We start from the raw sequence: 22413 nt of genomic DNA on the forward strand, positions 1-22413 counted from the left end.
GCATCTACGTGGCACTCAACCTACTCAATTTATTTGGCCCGAAAATGGAGGCGGACCTTAGGCCAAGAACTGATGAGGTCGTCTCTCATTGGTCTTAGTGTTTTTTTCTTCAAATGTCTGGATCAACGAGACCTGACCACATCAGCTTTCTGTACGTGGTCTGCTCCATTTTCGGGCCAACTAGCATTTCAGCCAATTTTATTTGTCTTAATGCATGGCCTTTTGCTTTTTAAACCACATCACATGTTCTCTAGAGAGAGAGCAAGTCAAAAAGAGAGAGAGATAGATAGAGAGAAGAGCAATCACCCAAGCAACAATGAGAGGTCAGAATTCTTCAAAAATCTAACTGAAGGTAACCCCAAAACCCCTTCACCCCCTTATCCTATCCTCTTCAAAAATCTCTTTACACTGTCTTCTTTCCCCCTCCCCTTTTCACCTCTCTCTCATCTCTCTCTATAGTTTTGTTATTCTACTAACTTTATTATTATTTGGTCTCACAATCTTATTTACATACTTTAGAGAGTTTTCCACATAGCTAGTTCTTCAAAGGTGTAGGAGCTAGAAATGGCACCAAAATCAAGCAAAGGAAAGGGTAGTAAGATCAAAGGAGATAAAAAGAAAAAAGAAGAAAAAGGTCAAGAACCCCCATTACCTTAATAACACTATATATATATACTTTAATGCTAAACAATTTTAATTTTTTTTCTTCCATATCTTTCTTCTTGCAGTTGTGCCTAGCATTCTTGACATAATTGTTATTACTCCATATGATTCTCAAATTACTCTCAAGGTGATATATTATTTTACTTTAATCTTTTAATAAAATTAATTGATATTTTAACCAATTAATTCTATTTTGAATGTGGGTAATTGTAGGGAATATCAACTGATAAGATACTTGATGTGAGAAAATTATTGGCTGTTAATGTGGAGACATGCCATCTTACAAACTACTCTTTGTCTCATGAAGTGAGTTTTTTCTATTGTTTTATTAATTAGTAATAAATTAATTATAATTTTGTGGACATAAAAGTATAGTGTTTATTTTAGTATATCTCTAATTTGAACATTATCTTTTTAGGTTAGAGGAAGAAGATTAAGTGATACAGTTGAGGTTGTTTCATTAAAACCTTGCTTGCTAACTATAATTGAAGGTAAGTTGGCAGAACTTACCAAATGTGTGTTTAAATAAGTTTAGTTCGTATCCATAATTTGATTAACAATGGCGCTATTTGGCTGACTTTTTTGCTCTTCCGTGCGCAAAAATTGACAAGTCATGCTTATTTTCCGATCAGAATATGCCTCGTCAGCCTTAGGCCAATTTTGAGGAAAGAAACTCGGGCCAAATAACATTTTTCTTTGATTAAACTTCTTGATATAAGATGACATTCATTATATTTAATTGTAACGGGAATCATAAATGAACACATTTTTAATGTGAAATGCGACTATTTATCTATTTTTCCATCTATGAGTTCCCTTATACCATAAGAAAAACAATAGTTTTTCACTGTTGATCTACGCTAAATGGTTTTTATACCCATTATACAAATAATAGTACTAGATGAAAATTATTATATGGATATATATAACAATCACACTCTATAGTGGAAAGAGATTGTAAGGGCGAACAAGTAATTTCAACCCGAAGACGGACAACCACTACTCGAGCAGTGTTGCGTTGACTCATCACGAGTCTACAGAGGGCGTGGCAGACTTGAGATTATTAACTCTCAAATCTTTTATCTCTGACCAGGTAGGACTGAGAACACACTACGCCCAACAGTTCGTGCATGACACGAAACAGACATTCGACCGTGCACCACTCGACCGTTGCTGATAAAACCGCCACATTTAGTTATTAAGTTTATTTAATTCACGATTTATAATATCCATAATGTATCATCATGTATATAATGACTTTTAGAGGATGGTAGTGGTTTAGGACATTAGTGGATATTCGGAGACAAAATGTTCCGTGGATGTTTCAAAACATTTTATGGCATTTCAAGACATTTACCATAGATAAAATGTCTTTATAGATATTTCAAAGGTTTATAGATAAAAAAATTTGGAGACGTTTCAAGATATTGAAGACAAAATGTCCTGCGGACATTTCAAGATATTGAATCTATTTGTTAATTTGAGGGAGGGAAATTTTATATATGCAGAGGAATACAGCGAGGAGGAGCAAGCGGTGGCACACGTACGAAGGCTTTTGGACATCATTGCTTGCACTAGTTTGTTCGGTAAACAACAACAGAGAGATGGCAGAGCAACTGAAAAGGGAAATGGATTCAAAGGAGCTAAACCTAAACCCAAATCCAAAAACAGCTTCTCCAAAAACCATCCTAATGGAGAAGATCTTCAATCTCAATTTGAGACTTCTTCACCTGAACAACAACAAGAAGAGATTTCTGCTATTTCAGAGAAATTTGGGATGGAAGCCATTCATCCTATACCCAAACTCTCCAATTTCTATGATTTCTTCTCTTTTTCCCATCTCACTCCTCCTATTCTATGTGGGTTTACTTCTTCTCTCTCTCTCTCTCTCTCTCTCTCTCTCTCTCTCTCTCTCTCTCTCTCTCTCTCTCTCTCTCTCTCTCTCTCTCTCTCTCTCTCTCTCTCTCTCTATATATATATATATATATATAAGTGAATACCTGTTTGTTTTTAATTTATAAGTGGTTCCTTTTATTTCTATTATGCAGTCTTGAAGAGATTTGATCATCTTGAAGATAAGCGTGAGGGTGACTATTTCGAATTACAGGTTTTTTTTTATTTGATTTTCTCTGTTTATTTTGGGTTTATTTATTTAAGATGAATTTAATTATTTTTTTGTTGTTATGATATTCATTGGGTGAAGGTTAAGATTTGCAATGGGAAGGTGCTAAAAGTAGTTGCTTCTGTGAGAGGGTTTTACAGTAACAGTAGCAATTCCTGCAATAAGTTCACTGAAAGTTACTCCCTTGTGGAACTTCTTCAGCAGCTTAGTCGAGGCTTCGCAAATGTTTGTATTTCTCTCTTACACCTAATTTGATTTCATACATTACTATTAATTGTTTCCTAGTAGGGGTTTTTATAGATAAAGTATTATTCATCCGAAAATGATATAAGAAGCTACAAAATTAGACCCACCCCACCAGACCTAAATAGGAATCAGCCGTTTATTGAGAGTGGAAAGTCTATCAAGAGAGAAAAATAGAGTTGACTCGAAAATAGAGACTGTTGATTTCGTGTAGGTCTGGAATAGGCTTTGACTTGTAGGTTGTAGCCTCATCTAGCACTACTCGAACTTTACAATAAAATGATAGAAGAGGCTACAAAAGTAGACCTACCTACCTCAGACCTAAATAAGAATCAACCGTCCATCAAGAGTGAGACAAAGAGTTGACTCGTAAATGAAGACTGTTGATTTCGTGTAAGTCTGGAGTAGGCTTTGACTTGTAACCTCTTCTAGCATTACTCATATTCAAAGTTGATTGGTTAAAAAGATTAGAGGGGTTTTTTTTTTCAAATTTTGTTAAAGAAGTCAAAAAGTATTTAAATGTTGATAGTCAGAGAAGGAAACTAGAAGTAACTAAAAAGAATCTCACGGCAATACAAAACCAAGATGTGTACCAAAAAAAAAATCTCGGGTTGGATCTTAGGTCATGTTATCGTTCTACATGGGCGCCTAACAAATGTTTAACATGGTCGAGAAGTGAGACGGTATTTGACACCCCCAGATTTTGCAACTATAATAGATTCAGATAAATAACAAGATTTAGCTTTTATCTTCTAGTTTTATCTGACATTCTGTGTTTTAATGCAGGCATATGAATCGTTAATGAAAGCTTTTGTAGAACACAATAAGGTGATTTGTGAAACTTCGTTAGAATTTTGTAATTCATGGGTTTCTTTCGCAATCTTAGAAAAATTCTACTAACATATTTATTGTGTTTTGTAGTTTGGTAATCTACCATATGGATTTCGTGCAAATACATGGCTTGTTCCTCCAACTATTCTTGAATCTCCATCAAAGTTTCCAACATTTGCAACCGAAGACCAGACCTGGGGTGGCAATGGCGGTGGTCATGGACATAGCTCAAAACATGACAAACGGCCTTGGGCTTCGGAATTTTCAATTTTGGCAAGTCTTCCATGCAAAACTGAAGACGAGAGACTTATTCGAGATCGAAAGGCCTTCTTGCTTCACAGTCTTTTCACAGATGTCTCAATTGTTAAAGCTGTTTCAGCAATTCGTCGACTCTTACATTCAAAAAATCTGTTTAAAGATCCTCAAAGCCAACTCCTACATGAAGATCGAATTGGAGACTTATATATTACGGTGAAGCGGGACAATACTGTCTATGGAGATAATCTCGACGAGAGCCCATCACTCTGTATGTCCCCAAAAGAGGTGGCTCAAAGGAACCTACTTAAAGGGGTTACTGCAGACGAAAATGTAGTTGTTCACGTAAGAGTTCTTATACCTGCACTGTATTCTCTTTTACTAGTTAAGGGATAAGATAGTCCAAGATTCTCTTACCAATACTATGAAAATTGAGCAGCACTTAATAACCTTTCAGGATACACCAACACTGGGAACCGTTGTTGTCAAGTATTGTGGATATATTGCTACTGTTAAAGTCAAGGGTGATGGCAAGAAAACAAATTTGACAGCTCAAGATATCAACATTGATGATCAACCAGATGGAGGTGCCAATGCCCTGAATATTAACAGGCAAGCAATTACTATCATATTAGTACTTGTAAAATATTCTTATATATAAAACAATTGTTGTATTTTTACTGTATTAGCAAAATAGTGTTGAATACCCAAGATTAGATTTGGTAACATATAGGCAATACAATTGCAGATTGAGGCCTATAACTAAGAAATTGAGGTTATTTTTGATAAATTTGTTATACTATCGATTATAGAATTGTGGAAAATCGACATCGGTGGGTCCTATTATGTGTGCATAATCTTTAAAGACGGATTCTATGCTGAACTATAACTTTCTAAATTTCCGACTTCGCAACAAATGAAAAATATTGTTATTATAGTTATAGTCTATGGTAAAATGAATATAAACAATTTGTTATGTGCACGTAAGTGCATAACCTAGGGAGACAGATTCAAATGCTTGTGGTTTTTTACATTGAATCAATACATTTTAAGATCTTAACTAGCTACTTAGTCAGAGAAATGAAATAAAGATTGCAAGTAGCTACAAAATGCATCAAAAAAAAAAAAAATCCATCTCATCTTAACAGGATCGATAGCCACTCAATTATTCGTGAAATCTAAGGAAATTTCTATGTGTTCTTCATGTGGACTGCAGCACTGGCTTATATACTATATATGCTTTTCTCCATCATTATAAATTTGCACTCACTCCTCTGGAATATTTTATAGCTTAAGGATTCTGCTCAACAAGTCGTGTAACAATGAAACTTCTGATGACGGTCAATATTCTTCGAGAAGTTCAGATGATTCGGAGGCTGCTAGGTGCTTGGTGCAAAGAGTAATTAAAGATAGTTTGGCTAAGTTAGAGGAGAGTTCTGCAGTTACTGAAAGGCCAATCAGATGGGAACTAGGTTCTTGTTTGGTGCAACATCTGCAAAAAGAGGATTTATCTAAAAAGGAAGGAAGTAAGGCTGAACTGGCTGTCAAAGGTCTAGGGAAGCAATTGAAAGTGTTGAAGAAGAGAGAGACAACAGGTAGTGGTACTACCGAAGATGATAAGGGAGAGGGTGTCTCAAAGTTGGGTAGTGATGGGGAAAAAACTGATTTGGAAGAGATAAACAAGGGTGAAGGGGAAATGAGGAAATTGATTCCCGAGGCAGCCTTTCTACGCCTGAAAGAAACTGGAACGGGTCTTCATAAAAAGGTTTGCTTTCTCGTGGTTAACTTGGCGATTTTAATTTAACATATTTTGATTTATGTATATTAACTTGTTTCTTAAGTAACTTGCTCCTATAAGAACCAAAATTATAGTGATTGCAATGCTCTCCGTTACAGGAAAGCCCAATTAAGAACAATATGCCATAATTTCATTTTTTTTTCATTCACTGCTTCTTAGGTAGCTTGCTAACTACAAGAACCAATATTTGAGTGTTTGTTATGCCTTCATTTAAGGGAAGACCCATAATTTTCATTTACTTTTTTTCTGAACAAAATAAACCGAAGAGAAATACTATGGTGATATTACTGTTACTCATTTTTCAAATGACTTGCTCTTATGAAATTAAATTTTAGGTAATTGTACTTTCTTCTGCATATAAATGACCAACACTTCGTTTTGTACTAGATTTGAGAAAACAAACTTATAAAAATCGCTTATTATCCCAAATTGTAGGATTTAATGAAGGTAGAATACGGTAAAAAAAAATACAGTATAAAATAAAAATAAAAATATAATCTCTGTGATGCAAATTGTACTTTACTTTTTTATGTTTCAGTACATCTCTTTCTTCCCTTTATTTTATACTGTTTCTTACATTACTGATAAAAGTGACTCAATATTGCAAACCAGTCATTAGGTGAGCTTCTTGAGATTGCACACAAGTACTACGATGAAGTTGCATTGCCAAAGCTGGTACCATTTCATTTTATTGAGTTATTTAATCAAAATTGAATTATATTTTCTACAATTGTCTGGAAAATTTATTAGGTGCTTATTGTTGGTAGATTGCCGACTTTGGATCACTTGAACTATCTCCAGTTGATGGAAGAACGCTAACTGATTTTATGCATACGAGGGGATTACAAATGCGGTCATTGGGAAATGTGGTAAGCACTCCTTTTCTGTTTTTTGCTGCCCATAAGGAGCCGGCCCTTTATCTTAGTACAAAAAACTACACGTACTCTCAGATCATGTGCCTGCCACGTGGAGTTTTTGAATAACTTCAAATAGTAGAAAGCTGTTACAGGGTTTAGAATCTTATCATCAGACTGTGACATGGCCAAGCACACACCAAACATCACTCTGATTCATAAGCCAGATTTGGGATTGCCGAATATTGGTTAGGGAATCACATGAAGAAGTTACCATTGCTTTCCTTATTACTTACCATCAGTTTACTATTGTACACTTAAATTCACCCTGACCCTAAACTAAGCTATTAATCAACGTTCCTAAAGACCCAAGCCCTTAAATGCAACTATTTTATGCTCAGTCTCGTCGTCTATTTCATTTTCTGTTAGAGGTGTTCCGCCCGTGCATCAGACACAAGCACATCTATACACTACCATGACACTTCTAAGCTCTAACTTTATGTTCTCTTGAATATTTCCATTTCGCCTGTCACTCTTTCTTAAAGGGCTCTGCTTCTGGCACCAAGTCTGGTTGATACTGACAGTGTGCTTCTGGAATAGGTCCTTTTTAATGTACAGTATACTCTTCAGTCTTCATTTTTGTTTCTAACCCCAACCTTACAACACCAGGTTGAACTTTCCAAGAAGCTTCCTCATATACAGTCGCTTTGTATTCACGAGATGGTTACTCGAGCAATCAAGCACATTGTTAAAGCCGTGGTAGCTTCCACGGATAACTCAGACGATTTGTCTACAAATATAGCCTCGTGCTTGAATTTCTTTCTTGGGTCCTCGATAAAGCATACTGATGATCATGTGCTGAAAATGAACTGGCTAAAAAGCTTTTTGAGCAAAAAATTTGACTGGAAGCTCAAGGATGAGTTTCAACATTTGAGGAAGTTCGCCATTTTCAGAGGGCTCTCTCATAAGGTAACGTTAACACAAATGAATACTTTCAACTTCTGTGGTTCAATACATGGTTCTTACTAATTTTTATTTTATTTTATCCAGGTTGGATTGGAGTTGATACCAAGAGATTATGACATGGATGCCCCTAACCCTTTTAAGATGTCGGATGTTGTCAGCATCATCCCTGTGTGCAAAGTAAGATAAGAAGCATTTATCTAATTTATTTATTTTCTAACTCGATACGTTTAAAAATGAATGAGATGATATAGTTATTTGAATGTCTCTACAGCATGTGACATGCTCCTCTGCAGATGGACGGACACTCCTTGAGTCATCGAAAACTGCATTGGATAAAGGAAAGTTAGAGGATGCTGTCAACTGTGGAACAAAGGTACCACCAAAGCATCATGGTTTGATTTTATACGAGATTATTACTTAGATTCTATTTTTCACCAAATCCTTGTGTTCTATAGGCTCTGTCAAAGATGATAGCAGTTTGTGGTCCTTATCATCGATCAACAGCAAGTGCCTACAGTCTTCTAGCTGTAGTTCTTTACCATACTGGAGATTTTAATCAGGTAATGAATTTTTTTGGGTTACATTTTATGATTTATTATGTATTAAATGTTACTTCTTTGCATCTGTTAATGACGGGTCAATACTGCTTGAAGTTATACTTCTATTAGAATATTTCCACGGGAAAGGAGTTTTCTTGATTCCATGAGAAACAGTCTGTTACATCAGTGCATGGTGTTAATCGATACACACATAACCTTATTTCTTTGGGCAGTTTATAGTATATCACGCCAAGATCGTGTTTAAGATTCATAACATGTTTGTACTATATATATATTGTATTCTACTTTTTTTTGTTAAAGGATATATTGTATTCTACTGATGTGTATATGTTTTCCACATATTATTCACATCCAAAATCTTTATCAAATTGACTCCCCAATGTAGCACACAAGTTTATTTTCTTCTGGAACACAAGCTTCTCCCTTACCGATTCTATGAAGTGCTAACTCTTCTTTTCTCTCTTTGAAAGTTCTTCTTTCTTTCTGAACTTTTCGTCATCGAAAGGTCTTCATGTTAGTGGCATGCCGCCATCTTTCGTTTTCGCTCTGAAATTATCGAGAAGATATTCTTCGAGGATGAATTTGGCTCACGTGTAACTCTACTCAAGCTTCTCAAGGAGAAAACCACGACTAGTAGCCCAAATTAGTTTCTTTGGAGTGGTGAGGAGATCAATTTCATTAAAGAACTTCACTTTCTCGACTGAAATTTAATTTAGGTTCCTTATCTGCTGTGCTTTCCTTCTATAAGATTTAGGCGATGAGTTGAATGCACGGTGCTGACTGTCACACATAAATTCTCGTTTCAAACTCACTATTATGTCTTGTTTATTTCTCAACACTAACTATTTTGATCTTTGACCCGACTTTTTAAGAATCGATTTCATTTTCACTCCAAGTGTTTAAACTTTAAAGGATTCTGAGAAGATGAAAAATAATCCTAGGATTTCTCATTGGTTTCAATATAGACCAAGAAACGTCCAAAACTATTATGATTCCTACAACCCAGTTTCCGTTGGTTTCATGTTTCCAAGAAATAATGAATCCTTCTTCCAATTTCCAAACTAACCCGTAAGATCTTTCTTAATCTAGAGAATCTTCATGTCCTCATGTTGTGATGCATAACTTGTCATTGTGACAAAGTCAGGATAATGATCTTAACTTTTTGTTTGACATGATCCCGTCGTGAACATTTTATTGCTTCTAGCATCGGACTCTCTTAGTTTGATTCTCTTCATCCATTTTTATACATTTACGGTCAAATTAGGAAGAGGACAATCAGTTTACATTCTCGTTATTACTTTTATGGTTGCCAAGCTGAGTGATGATTGTAATTACATTTTGCTTTGTTTCCACGATACTGTCTTTCCTCAGGCAACTATTTATCAGCAAAAGGCTTTAGATATCAATGAGAGAGAGCTTGGACTGGACCATCCAGACACAATGAAAAGCTATGGGGATCTTTCAGTGTTTTACTACCGCTTACAACACATTGAGTTAGCACTCAAGTAAGTGAAGAATGATCCTTTTGTATTATTTCTCCCTGGCTTATTATTACGATCATCTCCGAGATGAGTTTCTCATGTAAGTCTTTTGAGTTTGCGGATTCATAAATATGAGTGAAGGAAATTAAACGCGATAAATTTTACGAGTTCGTCCAAACCATAAAGGAGATTTCTACCTCATTGATTGGGTCGATATCACTAATCAATCGGTCCAATTAAAAAGTTATCATTTTTTTCTCGAGACATACAGTTTTTAGAGGAAATTATTTGTGGTGCGAGTACATAAAATTTAAATTAGTGCGGCGGAAAACCTTATTAGCTTCCCAGATGAAAGAGAAGGGTGGGTGAAATTATGTACGAGCTCTTCCTTTTGCCAATGATAGTTTATTATGGTTGTTGCTTTTCTTTTTCTGTTGATCAGTTGTAGTGAACTGATGACAGGTATGTCAACCGGGCGTTATATCTACTCCATTTTACATGTGGACTGTCTCACCCTAACACTGCTGCGACATATATAAATGTGGCAATGATGGAGGAGGGCATGGGAAACGTTCACGTCGCTCTTAGATATCTACATGAAGCTCTCAAATGCAATGAACGGTTGTTAGGAGCTGACCACATACAGGTCTCTCTCTCTCACCCCCCATTGATCTCATTATCAGAAGATTTGCTACTTCGAGACTCGAGAGTATGCGATGACTCGTCAATTATCAATTAAAATGTAACTGAAATTGAAGGACAGAACTTTTTCGACTGAGTACCTACTTTCTTAGGGTTTAGAAGATCATTGCATAAAAGTCCACTCCGAATTCATCCTTGATGTAAAAGATTACACATAAAGAATTTAGAAAGAAATGACAAGGCCTTGCTAAAATACCCCATTTTAAGGTAAAACTCTTTTTATGTAACAGACTGCTGCAAGCTACCATGCCATAGCCATAGCTCTTTCATTGATGGAAGCTTTCTCCCTTAGTGTACAACACGAGCAAACTACATTACAGATACTTCAAGAGAAACTTGGACCAGATGATCTTCGTACTCAGGTAACCCCCAAATCACGATCAAATTCCCTCCCCCGGCCAACTTTTCGCCCTCAAGAACCTTGCTTTGACTAAATACTTGTATCGTTTGTAAACGAAAGTATCTGCTAATTTTCCCAAACTTAACCTAATGATCATACTTCTCTTCAGGATGCTGCCGCATGGCTCGAATATTTTGAATCAAAAGTCCTAGAGCAGCAAGAGGCCGCTCGAAATGGGACTCCAAAACCAGATGCATCTATTGCAAGAAAAGGTCACCTTAGGTACTGATATGCTACTTCTGTTTATGAGGTAAACCATTTTTGTTTTGCACTGTGTATCTGTAGTCTTTGATACTTTCTCTCTCAGTGTATCAGATCTCTTGGATTACATAAATCCAGATAAAGAGGCTAAAGGAAGAGTTCCACAGAAAAGACATAGGCGTGCAAAGGTAAACCATAAATCAGATTATAGCAGTGTCTTCAATCACATCAGAACACTTGAGGAGTCGAATTACGATTTTCCATAAGTTCAAGTTACTCCCCAAAACTTAGAGTATATGGAATTGTTTCATAGAATAGTGAGTTCAACTTTCTTAATCTGATGTTTTCTCAGTTGGTTCAGATTGATGACAGATCCAAGGAAGAAAAACACGATCGTTTTCCTAATACCCTGTCTGATGTTAGCTCGATGAACACTTCCGTTATTGCAGAAGAAAACCGAGAACTAGAAAAGTCAGACCCGCTTCCTTCAAAAAAAGTTCAAGAAAACTTGGATACACGTAACTTTGAGACGACAACTATTGAAGAAGCCATAGAAGCAACATCAGATGAAGGTTGGCAAGAAGCCAACTCAAAGAGGTTACAGGGAAAAATTGGAGGCAGGAGGAATAGCCGAAAGAAACCATCTCTCTCTAATCTCAACATTAGCCGCTCTGAACCTCCGCAGTTTATAGATACCAACAAGAAAATCACCAAGTCCCCTGTTAGGAAAACAAACCTGCCATCAACTTCCACTAATTCATCTGATCCTCAGAAATTTCTGAAAGCTCGTACAAGTTCTGCAGAAACTCAAATTAAACTGCAGGGAACAAACCCAGTTAATAGGGCTTCTTCAACAACTCCAACTTTTACAGGCATGACTTCAAAGTCTGTTTCTTACAAAGAAGTTGCAGTGTCACCCCCAGGTACAATATTAAAGCCAGTGTTAGAAAAGCAGGAAAAAGTGAACAGAGTCAAAGAAGTTGAATCAGCAGAAACGTCTGAGGAAGAAACTGAAAAGAATGTTGCTGATGTACTGAAACCAGGAGAGGAAGAACTTACTAAGAAGAGTGAAAATAAAGTAGAAAAACTCGAAGTTGAAACTGAAGAGAACCCGGGCCTTTGTAATGATGAAAAACCCATGGATAATAATGGTACTAAACTATCTGCTGAAGCAGAGCCATTCAAACCCGGGACTCTCCCTTTAGTGCCGCCTTTCAACTCGGTCGCTGTTTACTCTCAGTCTATGGTAGTTCCTCCTCCATCAGTTGCTTCTCGAGTACTATCATTTGGTCCTAGATCACCATTATATTACAGAACAGGGAATACTTTCCATATGAAACATGGTTTTCTTAACTACCAAAGTCATATTACAGATAGGAATTCTCCAAGAATTATGAATCCTCATGCCCCTGAATTTGTACCTGGAAAAGTCCGGCAACCCAGTTCTAACACCGACAACTCGGAAGCTTCAATCGTATTGTCTGGTTCTTCAGTTGATAAGAAAAAGGATTCATCATTGATTAGTGATAGAGGAAATTCCGCAGATACAAAAGAGAGGGTTGGTAGCAGCAAGGCACAAAATTCAGAGCTTGCAAGGCAGATACTTCTGAGCTTCATTGTTAAATCAGTACACGACAATTTGGATTCTACAAGTAAAACTTCAGATCCAGAGAGGAAAGAAGTTCCGGAACAGTTTTCAGATCCAATTGAAAGGGACAGTGCTATTATCAAAGTTGTATATATGAGTGAAAACAGAAGAGAGTTAGACGCGGAATCAACAGATAAAAACAAGTCTAGCATAACAGATGTTAGTAAGAATGACAAAGGTGATGTAGAAGGATACACAGTTGTAACGAAGAAGAGAAGGAAGCGACAACAATTCCCTAACACAGTAAATGGGCTTTACTCCCAGCAGTCTATATGTGCTTCTGTTCGGTGAGGGGCTCAGTACAAAGTCATTTTCAGTCACTTTCATCTCTTTCAGCGAATCTCTACGTACCGCTGACAAAAACCCAGGTTTGGTTGCGGTAATGACTTAACCTGGTGCAACCCACGAGTCTTAAATCTCTTGAATCATGAATATTTAAACTGAAATTCACCGAGTTACCTCTTGTTTATCATGTTTAGCTTGTTATCTTATCTGTTTAATAAATGGACGACTTTTTTATCTTTTGGTTATCGATTTATTGTTGGTATATATCTAGCTGAATAGAAGTTGCATGAAAAAGCTTTTGTTTGATAGATAACATATTTACTATGTACATGTAGGTTTGGAACCGACTTCACAATGCAAAACATACCAATAACACTGACATTAACAAGTAAATCTAAACCTATAAGCATTGTGAGGAAAGGTAAAGTGAAATTGGAAAAACCAGTTTCACCAACGAAAACTCGTCATGGAACACCATTCACTTCCCGCAAATCACAGTGTCTGCTGCTTCAAGACAGAACGAGTATAGCTGAGGTAGGTGGCAACAGGTTGCATTTGTTTGTTGAATCCATTTGGTTGTTCGAGTGTTATTCACTTCACGATACGGAGTATGTTATATTACCTGAATTACTCCTACTAGATCCTTCGTCCAACCCTACCACCAAATATTCTCAAGTCATGAAGCCTGTGTATATATTGTATCTGGTCTAGTGTTATCTAGAGGATTCTTATGGAGAGCCTTTGTAAAGAGTCTAGTATTCCATTCTAAATATCTTAGATATTTTGTTGACGACGGTTGAGATCAAATCATGTGCGTACATCCCATCCGTCCATTTCCCAAGCATTGTAGAAAGGGGTGACCCCCTCATTTGTAAATGATCCAAGACTTTGATAGTTGAGTGACTTGGGAAGCATGCAAGCATTCTAGTGCTCTTTTGTATTCTTTGAGTTGTAGTACTAAAGTGTTCAAGTTGCCTTCAAGCTATCATTGAGTACTTTGTTCTTTCAAGCTCTTGTTGCTCACTTGTGATCTTTGCCTGGGTAGTCATGGTTCCTCTACGCTTGTGGGAAGGTTGAGACTTCCGCTAGTAAAGGGGTAAAGCTAGTTACAATTCTTGTACGGTGTGGGAAGTTCGAAAGGCGAAGTTTATTCCGTGACGGTTGGTAGCTGAGCTGCATCGGAATCGTGCCAAGCGAAGTAGAAAATGTTACTCAGCCATAACCAAAGGAGGAACACCCTGCGACCAAAGGTGGATCTGATTCAGCCTCGCAGCCTGAGCCCTCCTCTAGTCAGAGGTAGAAATTAAAGAGATCATCTAGAGCAAGCTCGACCCCGCGAGCTCCGATCTACCCGAAGAAGTAGCAATGACGAGGAATATCAGATAAAGCTAAAGATCTACATTTCACACTCGAGTTGTTATGTGTCAAAAGATCTTCAAGTGTCAGAAGATAAACACTTAATAGTCCAAATGGCCATGCACACGTGGTCGTCATCATAATTGGTGTCTCACCATCGCATCATCTCAGTCGTGCTTGTGCATCACCTTACATCCCTAAACCTAGATAAGCATATTAAATTTGTCTTAAAAAGGGATAGAAGGTCATCTTCTCCATTCTCACTCATTAAAGTATTTTTTTAACTGGAAAATAATCCACTTACTGGGCTTCAGAGTGTCTTCCCCTTTTTTTGAGGTCCTTTTTCCACTTGAGTTGAACCAGATCATGAAAAGATTATCAATAAGATCAGAATAACTAATTTTCACGAAGATACTTGGAAAACCACTTTTCGATATCATCAAATGGTATCCCATGTCAAAATGCGATGGTATGCATCACGAGTTATTATGAAAGTGTGACTTACTTGTTTCATCCTATTTTCACGGAAAAAATATTCCACTTATTTGGGCGTCGAAGTGTCTTCATCCTTTTCTGCAGGTCCTTCTCTACCCGAGTTCAACCAGAGCATGAAGAGAGTTTATCAATGAGATTGGAAGAACTTATTACCACGAAGATACCCAAAAACTACTTTTTGATATCATTAGATTGTGTCCCATGTCAGCATGCGATAGTATGCATCAAGATTTAAGATGGAAGTACGTACGACTTGCTTCTTTCATCCTATTTTCACGAGACAAACGTTTGTCTTCTCAATCACAAATTGTGTCGACCTAATGAAGCACTATGATAAAACAAGAAATCTACCTCTATAGACAAAGAGAAAACCTGGAAGGTCAAGAACGATTGAGAGAAAAAGCTCCAGAAACATACCAAAGAAAATTAAGGTATGCAGCCAAGGGTCTACATTGGGGCCGTGGGGGCACATGCCGCCACAACCCAAACTAGATTCCCCATAAGTGTAGTTAGCTTTCCTTTAATAAAATTTCCCTGTAAAGTTTTTTTTACAATTATCATGTCAAATAGCCATTTATCTACCCCGAGACCCACTCAACAACTAAGAAACCAGCGTGTATTTCTTTTTGGCTCGGTAACCAACGTGTATTCCTTGTCAAATGGTTGCCTAAGAGCATCTCCAATGGGACACTCAATCTCTAACACTTAAAGTGCCACATAGATTTTTTGGAGTTTTTGTTAAAAAATCATCTCCAATGGAACACTTTATTAGACACTCTAATATGAGGTGGACACATTTATTATAAAGTGTCTAGAGAGAGAAACTCTAAAATGAGAGTGTCTGCTTGAGACTCTCTAAGTGTTACTTTTAATTTTCAACCAATAGAAAATCTTGCTTTTCAACTACTTTTTATCTATTGAATTGAAGAAGGACATGTGTATTAAGTATAGACACTTTAGAGATGTCCATTGGAGACCAACAACAATTAGAGTGTCTCTATATTGACATTTAGGAAAGAGAATCTCTATTAGCCCTTGACAACTAGGATTTTTAGAGTGTTTGTAAGAGTGTCCCATTGGAGATGCTCTAAGTGGTCCAATGTGTTGACATAAACTTCAAAATCCTGGAGGTCCCAGGTATTCTCAGAGGAGGTGGTTTCCATAGTTTATTGAACTTGGGTTATTAAAGTATAAATAATGTTGTTGGGCTTTAGGCCATAGTTTAGTTGGACTATAGGCTCGTTATTTGTAAGAGTTTGAATTCGACAATTTCGTGATTATCACATCTTTGATGTATCAATGCCAAAGTAATGACTATCGTAGATCGTAGTCAATTTCCAAAAAAAAAAAACGTGTATCCCTTTTTTGGCTCTGTTTCTAGTTTCCAGTACAACGGTAACTTCCTAATAAGACTGTCCAATTTTAGTAATTTCCAACTTCATCTTAAACTAGGGTTTAAAGAACTAATTTAAAATCCAAGTCTTCTCATCTTCTCTTCTATTAGCTGAATTCGGTTTATATTGAAGTACACTTTTGGTAATTCTCTTATCATTCATTGTGTTTGGAGGAGAGATACTTTAAATAATATGTGAGAGGCAGTTTCCAAATTTCATTGAGGCGGTTTTCAATTCGGTTTCCAAATTGAAAGGTTTCCAATTTTGGATTAAATTGAGGCGGCTTATATTATTATATAAATAGGAGAATTGAGAGCCTATAACAACACATCAACACAAGCAACAACAACTCTTCTTTAGAGAGAGCTAAAGAGAGAGAGCAAGTGAGAGAGAAATTTTTGTTCATAGTTTTCAGAGGTGTTTAATTTCTCGGTCGTCGAAGATCTAGTATAGAAGGTTAATTTCTATACGGTACCATCTTGGGACAAACTTGCGGGTTGTGTGAGTTGTCTACATCTATCCTTCAATAAAGATTTCTTGTTCGTCCGAGGATGTAGGCTTTAAAGCCGGACCTCGTTAATTCTGTTCGCATATTTAGATTTTGGCTTAGCTTTTTGATTAATTTTCATAATCGGATCAATTTCTAGGATAGATTCGATAGCTTCCGCGATTTTTAGTACTAACAATTGGTACCAGAGTCTTGTTGAGATTGAACGAAGAGAAGATGGGATCGAGAAGTGGTACGGTCAAAGCAGGGAAATATGAGATAGAGAAGTTCAATGGGAAAAACGATTTTTCTTATTGGCGGATGCAGATGAAGAATCTGTTAATCTCACTGAAATTACACAAGACGTTGACGGGAAAGAAACCAGGAGATATGTCAGATGAGGATTGGGAGGAGTTAGACCTCGAAGCACGGGCAACGATTATGTTGTGTCTTGAGAGGGACGTGGTGTTCCTAGTAGACGGAGAAACAACGGCGGCGAGTGTGTGGTTAAAGCTAGAAAGCAATTTCATGACGAAAAATTTATCGAATCGGGTCTACTTAAAATCCAAATTATTCACATGTAGAATGGAAGAGGGTTCTTCTATTCAGGAATATGTGAATAGGTTTGACAGGATTATCTCAGATTTGAAGGATATTGATGTTGAGGTTGAGGATGAGGACCAAGCTCTCATATTGTTACTTTCATTGCCTAAATCCTATGAGAACCTTGTTCAAACTTTGATGCTTGTTGGTGACAGTCTAAGCATGGAAGAGACAAGAAATTCGTTATTAGCGAATGACCTTCGTAAGGTTGCTACTAGCAGTATGACGTCAGGTGGAGTAGACAAGGATCAAGCACAAGGGTTGTTTGTAACGAAGGGGATGAGTGATGAGAGGAGAAAGGGAAAGGGCGGGAAATCTATATCCAAATCTAGAGGTTCTTTCAAGAAAACGTGTTTTAGTTGTGGTGAGCTTGGCCACTTTAAAGCGGCTTGTCCAAAGAGAAAGTTGAAGCAAAAGAACGAAGGCTACAAGGGGAAACAAGAGATGCAAGAGGCGGGATATGTGTTAGAAGACCCTGGCGAATGTTACTCGGTAACAGAGGTGTGTGAGAAGATCTCCGATAAGTGGATGCTTGATTCAAGGGCGTCACACCATATGTGTCCAAATAGGGAGTGGTTTACTACCTATAGGAGTATAAATGGTGGTACAGTTATACTGGGTGATGATAGTATATGTAAAACTGTGAGACTCAGAACAATACAGATCAAGATGAACGATGGAGTGGTGAGAACATTGACGGACGTAAGACACATACCCGATTTGCGGAAAAATCTAATTTCTCTTGGTGTGTTGGAGCGGAACGGCTGTAAGATGATTATAGAGAATGGCTCCATAAAAGTCGTTAAGGGTTCTTTGGTGCTAATGAGAGGTACTCGTTACGGTAATTTATACAAACTTTTAGGGACAACAATTACAGGAGATGTAGCAGTAGGAATCAGTGGAAGGGATCCAACGGCTATTACAAGGCTTTGGCATATGCGACTTGGTTATATGTCAGAAAATGGTCTATCTTTGATGTGCGGGAAAGGCTTGTTGAAGGACATGAATAAGCCTTGCATGGAGTTTTGTGAGCATTGTGTGTTCGGGAAGGCACACAGGGCAACGTTCTCTTCAAGCAAGCAGAGGAGCAAAGAGGTATTAGACTACGTACATACCGATGTCTGGGGACCGGCAAAGTTAGCTTCCAAGGGTGGTTCCAGGTATTTTGCTACATTCGTTGATGATCATTCGAGATTTGTCTGGCTTTATTTTCTGAAACATAAGAATGAGGTATTCAACACATTCATGGTGTGGAAAGCAATGGTTGAGAACAAAACTGGTCGAAAGCTGAAGACGTTAAGATCGGATAATGGGACCGAGTACACGGATGGAGCATTCAAGGAGTTTTGTAATCAGGAAGGCATTGTGAGGCACTGGACAGTAGTAAACACACCTCAACATAATGGAGTCGCAGAGAGATTGAACCGTACACTACTTGATAAGGCTAGATGTATGCGCTCCAATTCGGGATTAGGCGTAGAATGGTGGGCAGAATCTGTTGCTACAGCTTGTTATATTGTGAACAGGTCTCCACATTCGTCTTTAGATGGCGGCATACCTTATGAGGTGTGGTCAGGTGAACATGCAGATTACGGGAGACTTAAGGTTTTCGGTTGTACGACCTATTACGATGTTAAAGGTAATAAACTTGACAATAGAGCAAAGAAGGCAATTTTCTTAGGATATGCTACAGGAGTCAAGGGTTATCGGCTATGGTGTACGAAAGACAGGAAGTTTGTAATCAGCAGAGATGTGGTGTTTGATGAGTCATCTATTGTAGCTATGGCGAAAGCTACGGTGCCTAGTTGTGGTGATGTTGGGTCTACTAAAGCTCAAGTAGTGGAAGTAGAAGCCGAAGACCAACGAGTTTCTAGGAATCATGATCAGGTGGAGCATCAGGCTAATACTCAGGATGAGGAAATTGATGAACCCGATCATGAGGAGGTTCAAGGGGAAGGTACACAAGTTTTACAACAACAACAACAGCAGGATGTTTCAGTACACACTAGGCCGAAACGGTTATATAAGCCGGTACAGAGGTTAGGGTCAGACAAACCTCTTAGGCATTACGGGCAGGCAAATGTGGTTGAATATGCACTCTCGGTGGAAGACGGCGAGCCGGTCACCTTCAAACAAGTTATTACCACAGAGGAAAGAGAGAGTTGGTTGGTTGCTATGCAAGAAGAGATGGAGTCTCTTCACAAAAACAAGACATGGGAGGTTGTCCCATTGCCCGCAGGAAAGTCTATTATTGGTTGTAAATGGGTGTACAAGAAGAAAGAGGATTCTTCCGAGATCAAGGGTACAAGGTATAAGGCAAGACTAGTGGCCAAGGGTTATGCACAGAAAGAAGGGGTCGATTACGATGAGATTTTCTCCCGGTCGTGAAACATACTTCTATTCGGGTGCTATTGAGTATTGTTGCTCACGATGATTTTGAGCTGGAACAACTCGATGTTAAAACCGCCTTCTTGCACGGTGATTTGGAAGAAGAAATTTATATGGCTCAACCAGAGGGATACAAGGTTGAGGGTAAAGAAAATCAAGTATGTCGTTTGAAGAAGTCTCTTTACGGATTAAAACAATCCCCTCGCCAATGGTACAAACGATTTGATTTTTTCATGCTAAAGCATGGTTTTCGCAGAAGTGACTATGATTGTTGTGTATACATCAAGAAGCTTCACGAAGGTGACTTTATTTATCTCTTTTTGTATGTGGATGACATGCTTATTGCTTCTCGAAGCATGGTGGAGATAGATAAGTTGAAATCTCAACTCAGTCAAGACTTTGAGATGAAAGACATGGGCGCTGCAAAGAAGATACTGGGAATGGAGATTAAGAGAGAGCGATCAAGTAAGAAACTGTACTTAAGTCAGAAAGGTTACATCGAACGAGTAGTTTCTCGATTCGGAATGCAGAATGCGAAGGCGGTGTCAACACCTTTGGCACCACACTTCAGGCTCTCGGGACAACAATCTTCCACTACTACGGTGGAGAAGGATCATATGGATCGTGTACCGTATGCTAGTGCAGTTGGCAGTTTGATGTACGCTATGGTGTGTACTCGTCCGGATATTTCACAAGCAGTCAGTGTGGTTAGTAGGTTTATGGCAAACCCGGGGAAGACACATTGGGAAGCTGTGAAGTGGGTCTTGAGGTACTTGAAGGGTACCGTTGATACGGGTTTGTGCTTTGGTGGAGACACATGTCAGGTAAGCGGTTATGTTGACTCGGATTATGCTGGCGATCTAGATAGAAGACGATCTACTACTGGTTATGTATTTAAGGTACATGGTGCCCCAGTTAGTTGGCGATCGATGTTACAATCTACAGTTGCGTTATCTAGTACAGAGGCCGAGTATATGGCTATGGCCGAGGGTGTGAAGGAAGCATTGTGGTTGAGGGGTCTTCTGGATGATCTAGGGATTAAGCAGGAGTGCGGAGATGTATGGTGTGATAGTCAAAGTGCGATTCACTTGGCGAAGAATCAGGTTCATCATGCTCGTACTAAGCATATCGATGTCAGGTATCACTTTGTACGAGATGTCGTAGAGGAAGGTGATGTTTCTCTCATGAAAGTACACACAGATGAGAATCCCGCGGACATGTTGACTAAAGTGGTGACGTGTAGCAAGTTTCAGCATTGCCTGGAATTGCTACAAATTGGCTCGTGTTAAGTTGCTCGAAAGGGCGTAATGGCGACAAGGTAAACTTTATGTGAAGGGTTGGTAGAACTACGGTAGGCTTGATCCTGTAAAAGGGTACGTAGACAGCCATGGTCATATGGCGCAGTCGGATGAAGTTACAAGAAGCAGATATATCTTACCAGGAGTATCCTGGTGTTCGTCCAAAATTTGAAGAATATCAAATTGTGTACGAGGCGGAGAATTGTGAGAGGCAGTTTTCAAATTTCATTGAGGCGGTTTTCAATTGGGATTCCAAATTGAAAGGTTTCCAATTTTGGATTAAATTGAGGCGGCTTATATTATTATATAAATAGGGGTATTGAGAGCCTATAACAATACATCAACACAAGCAACAACAACTCTTCTTTAGAGAGAGCTAAAGAGAGAGAGCAAGTGAGAGAGAAATTTGTGTTCATAGTTTTGAGCGGTGTTTAATTTCTCGGTCGTCGAAGATCTAGTATAGAAGGTTAATTTCTATACGGTACCATCTTGGACAAACTTGCGGGTTGTGTGAGTTGTCTTCATTTATCCTTCAATAAAAATTTCTTGTTCGTCCGAGGACGTAGGCTTTAAAGCCGAACTTCGTTAATTTTGTTCGCATATTTAGATTTTGGCTTAGCTTTTCGATTAATTTTTATAATCGGATCAATTTCTAGGATAGGTTCGATAGCTTCCGCAATTTTTAGTACTAACATAATAAGTACAATTAATGAGTCTTCAAACATTAAGAAACTTAATACTAATTCAAGAGAGAAAGCTAAAGATGTCGAATCTTTGTCAAAGTTTACAAAATAAGACACGAATTTAGATGAAACTTATGATAACATTGAATTGTCATCACCAACAGTAGAAGAAGCAAACAATTCAAAAAATACACATGATAAAATAGACTTGGCGAGTCTTCCTGCAGATCTTGGAATGCGCACTCCAATCTCAGATTATCATCCCAATATTCGAGATCAAGTTCGAAAAGCATATCTACTAAAGGTCCTTGTCAACCTCGAATTCATTCTTTTCTTTTGATGCTTTTTGGAAAAAAGGCACGGAAATCTAACACCGCTTGGATTAACGAACATGCTAATTGGTTGGATAATAGTATATCAAAAGATTCGTACTTTGTTTATATTGTTATCTATTTCTTTACAGTTGTGATTCATTTGAGGGTGAAGGATTTCCAAACTGGAAAAAAAAGGTTGCAAGTTCATGTGGGAGGAATTAATAGTATTCGTAACAATGTTGTGAGAAGCGGTGAAGCTCTATTACGACAAGAACAAAATGTTCAAACAGTTTTGTGCAAAAATTCAGATGAAGTTAGGAAAAATTATCAAATCCGTTTAAATGCGTTTGTTGATTGTGTTCGTTTTCTTCTTAAGCAAGGTCTTC

The 22413-nt window shown here is 37.9% G+C and overlaps 1 protein-coding gene across 3 annotated transcripts; it reads left to right on the forward strand.

Moving 5' to 3' along the window:
- On the forward strand, positions 1–13243 carry LOC147539073 (protein REDUCED CHLOROPLAST COVERAGE 3-like). 3 transcript variants are annotated; one of them, XM_086639331.1, is made up of 24 exons: positions 1–352; positions 520–634; positions 729–790; positions 877–969; positions 1082–1154; positions 2172–2522; positions 2712–2770; positions 2867–3010; positions 3815–3856; positions 3950–4459; positions 4572–4726; positions 5405–5879; positions 6525–6587; positions 6680–6781; positions 7436–7735; positions 7817–7909; positions 8004–8105; positions 8188–8292; positions 9664–9797; positions 10236–10419; positions 10706–10837; positions 10985–11097; positions 11183–11264; positions 11429–13243. In XM_086639331.1, exons 2-24 carry the CDS (start codon positions 565–567, stop codon positions 13013–13015), a joined length of 5031 nt encoding a protein of 1676 aa, XP_086495457.1. In that variant the 5' UTR covers positions 1–352; positions 520–564; the 3' UTR covers positions 13016–13243. The 3 variants fall into 3 exon arrangements, with proteins under 3 accessions (XP_086495457.1, XP_086495459.1, XP_086495458.1); XM_086639333.1 differs by having other exon boundaries at positions 139–352; positions 11438–13243; XM_086639332.1 differs by lacking the exon at positions 1–352 and having other exon boundaries at positions 380–634.
- Positions 13244–22413: the final 9170 nt, after the last annotated feature.

The sequence above is a fragment of the Eschscholzia californica genome, unplaced genomic scaffold (assembly GCF_041429995.1).
Source record: "Eschscholzia californica isolate CP2 unplaced genomic scaffold, dmEscCali1.0.p SCAF_5, whole genome shotgun sequence".
Classification (NCBI taxonomy): Eukaryota; Viridiplantae; Streptophyta; class Magnoliopsida; order Ranunculales; family Papaveraceae; genus Eschscholzia; species Eschscholzia californica.

Bases quoted from the DNA above. Each gene is read 5' to 3' on its own strand.
- LOC147539073 (XM_086639331.1), top strand. From the start codon at position 565: ATGGCACCAAAATCAAGCAAAGGAAAGGGTAGTAAGATCAAAGGAGAT. The intron at 2,771-2,866 runs GTTTTTTTTTAT...CATTGGGTGAAG, and splicing joins GTGACTATTTCGAATTACAG to GTTAAGATTTGCAATGGGAA. The intron at 8,106-8,187 runs GTACCACCAAAG...TGTGTTCTATAG, and splicing joins CTGTCAACTGTGGAACAAAG to GCTCTGTCAAAGATGATAGC.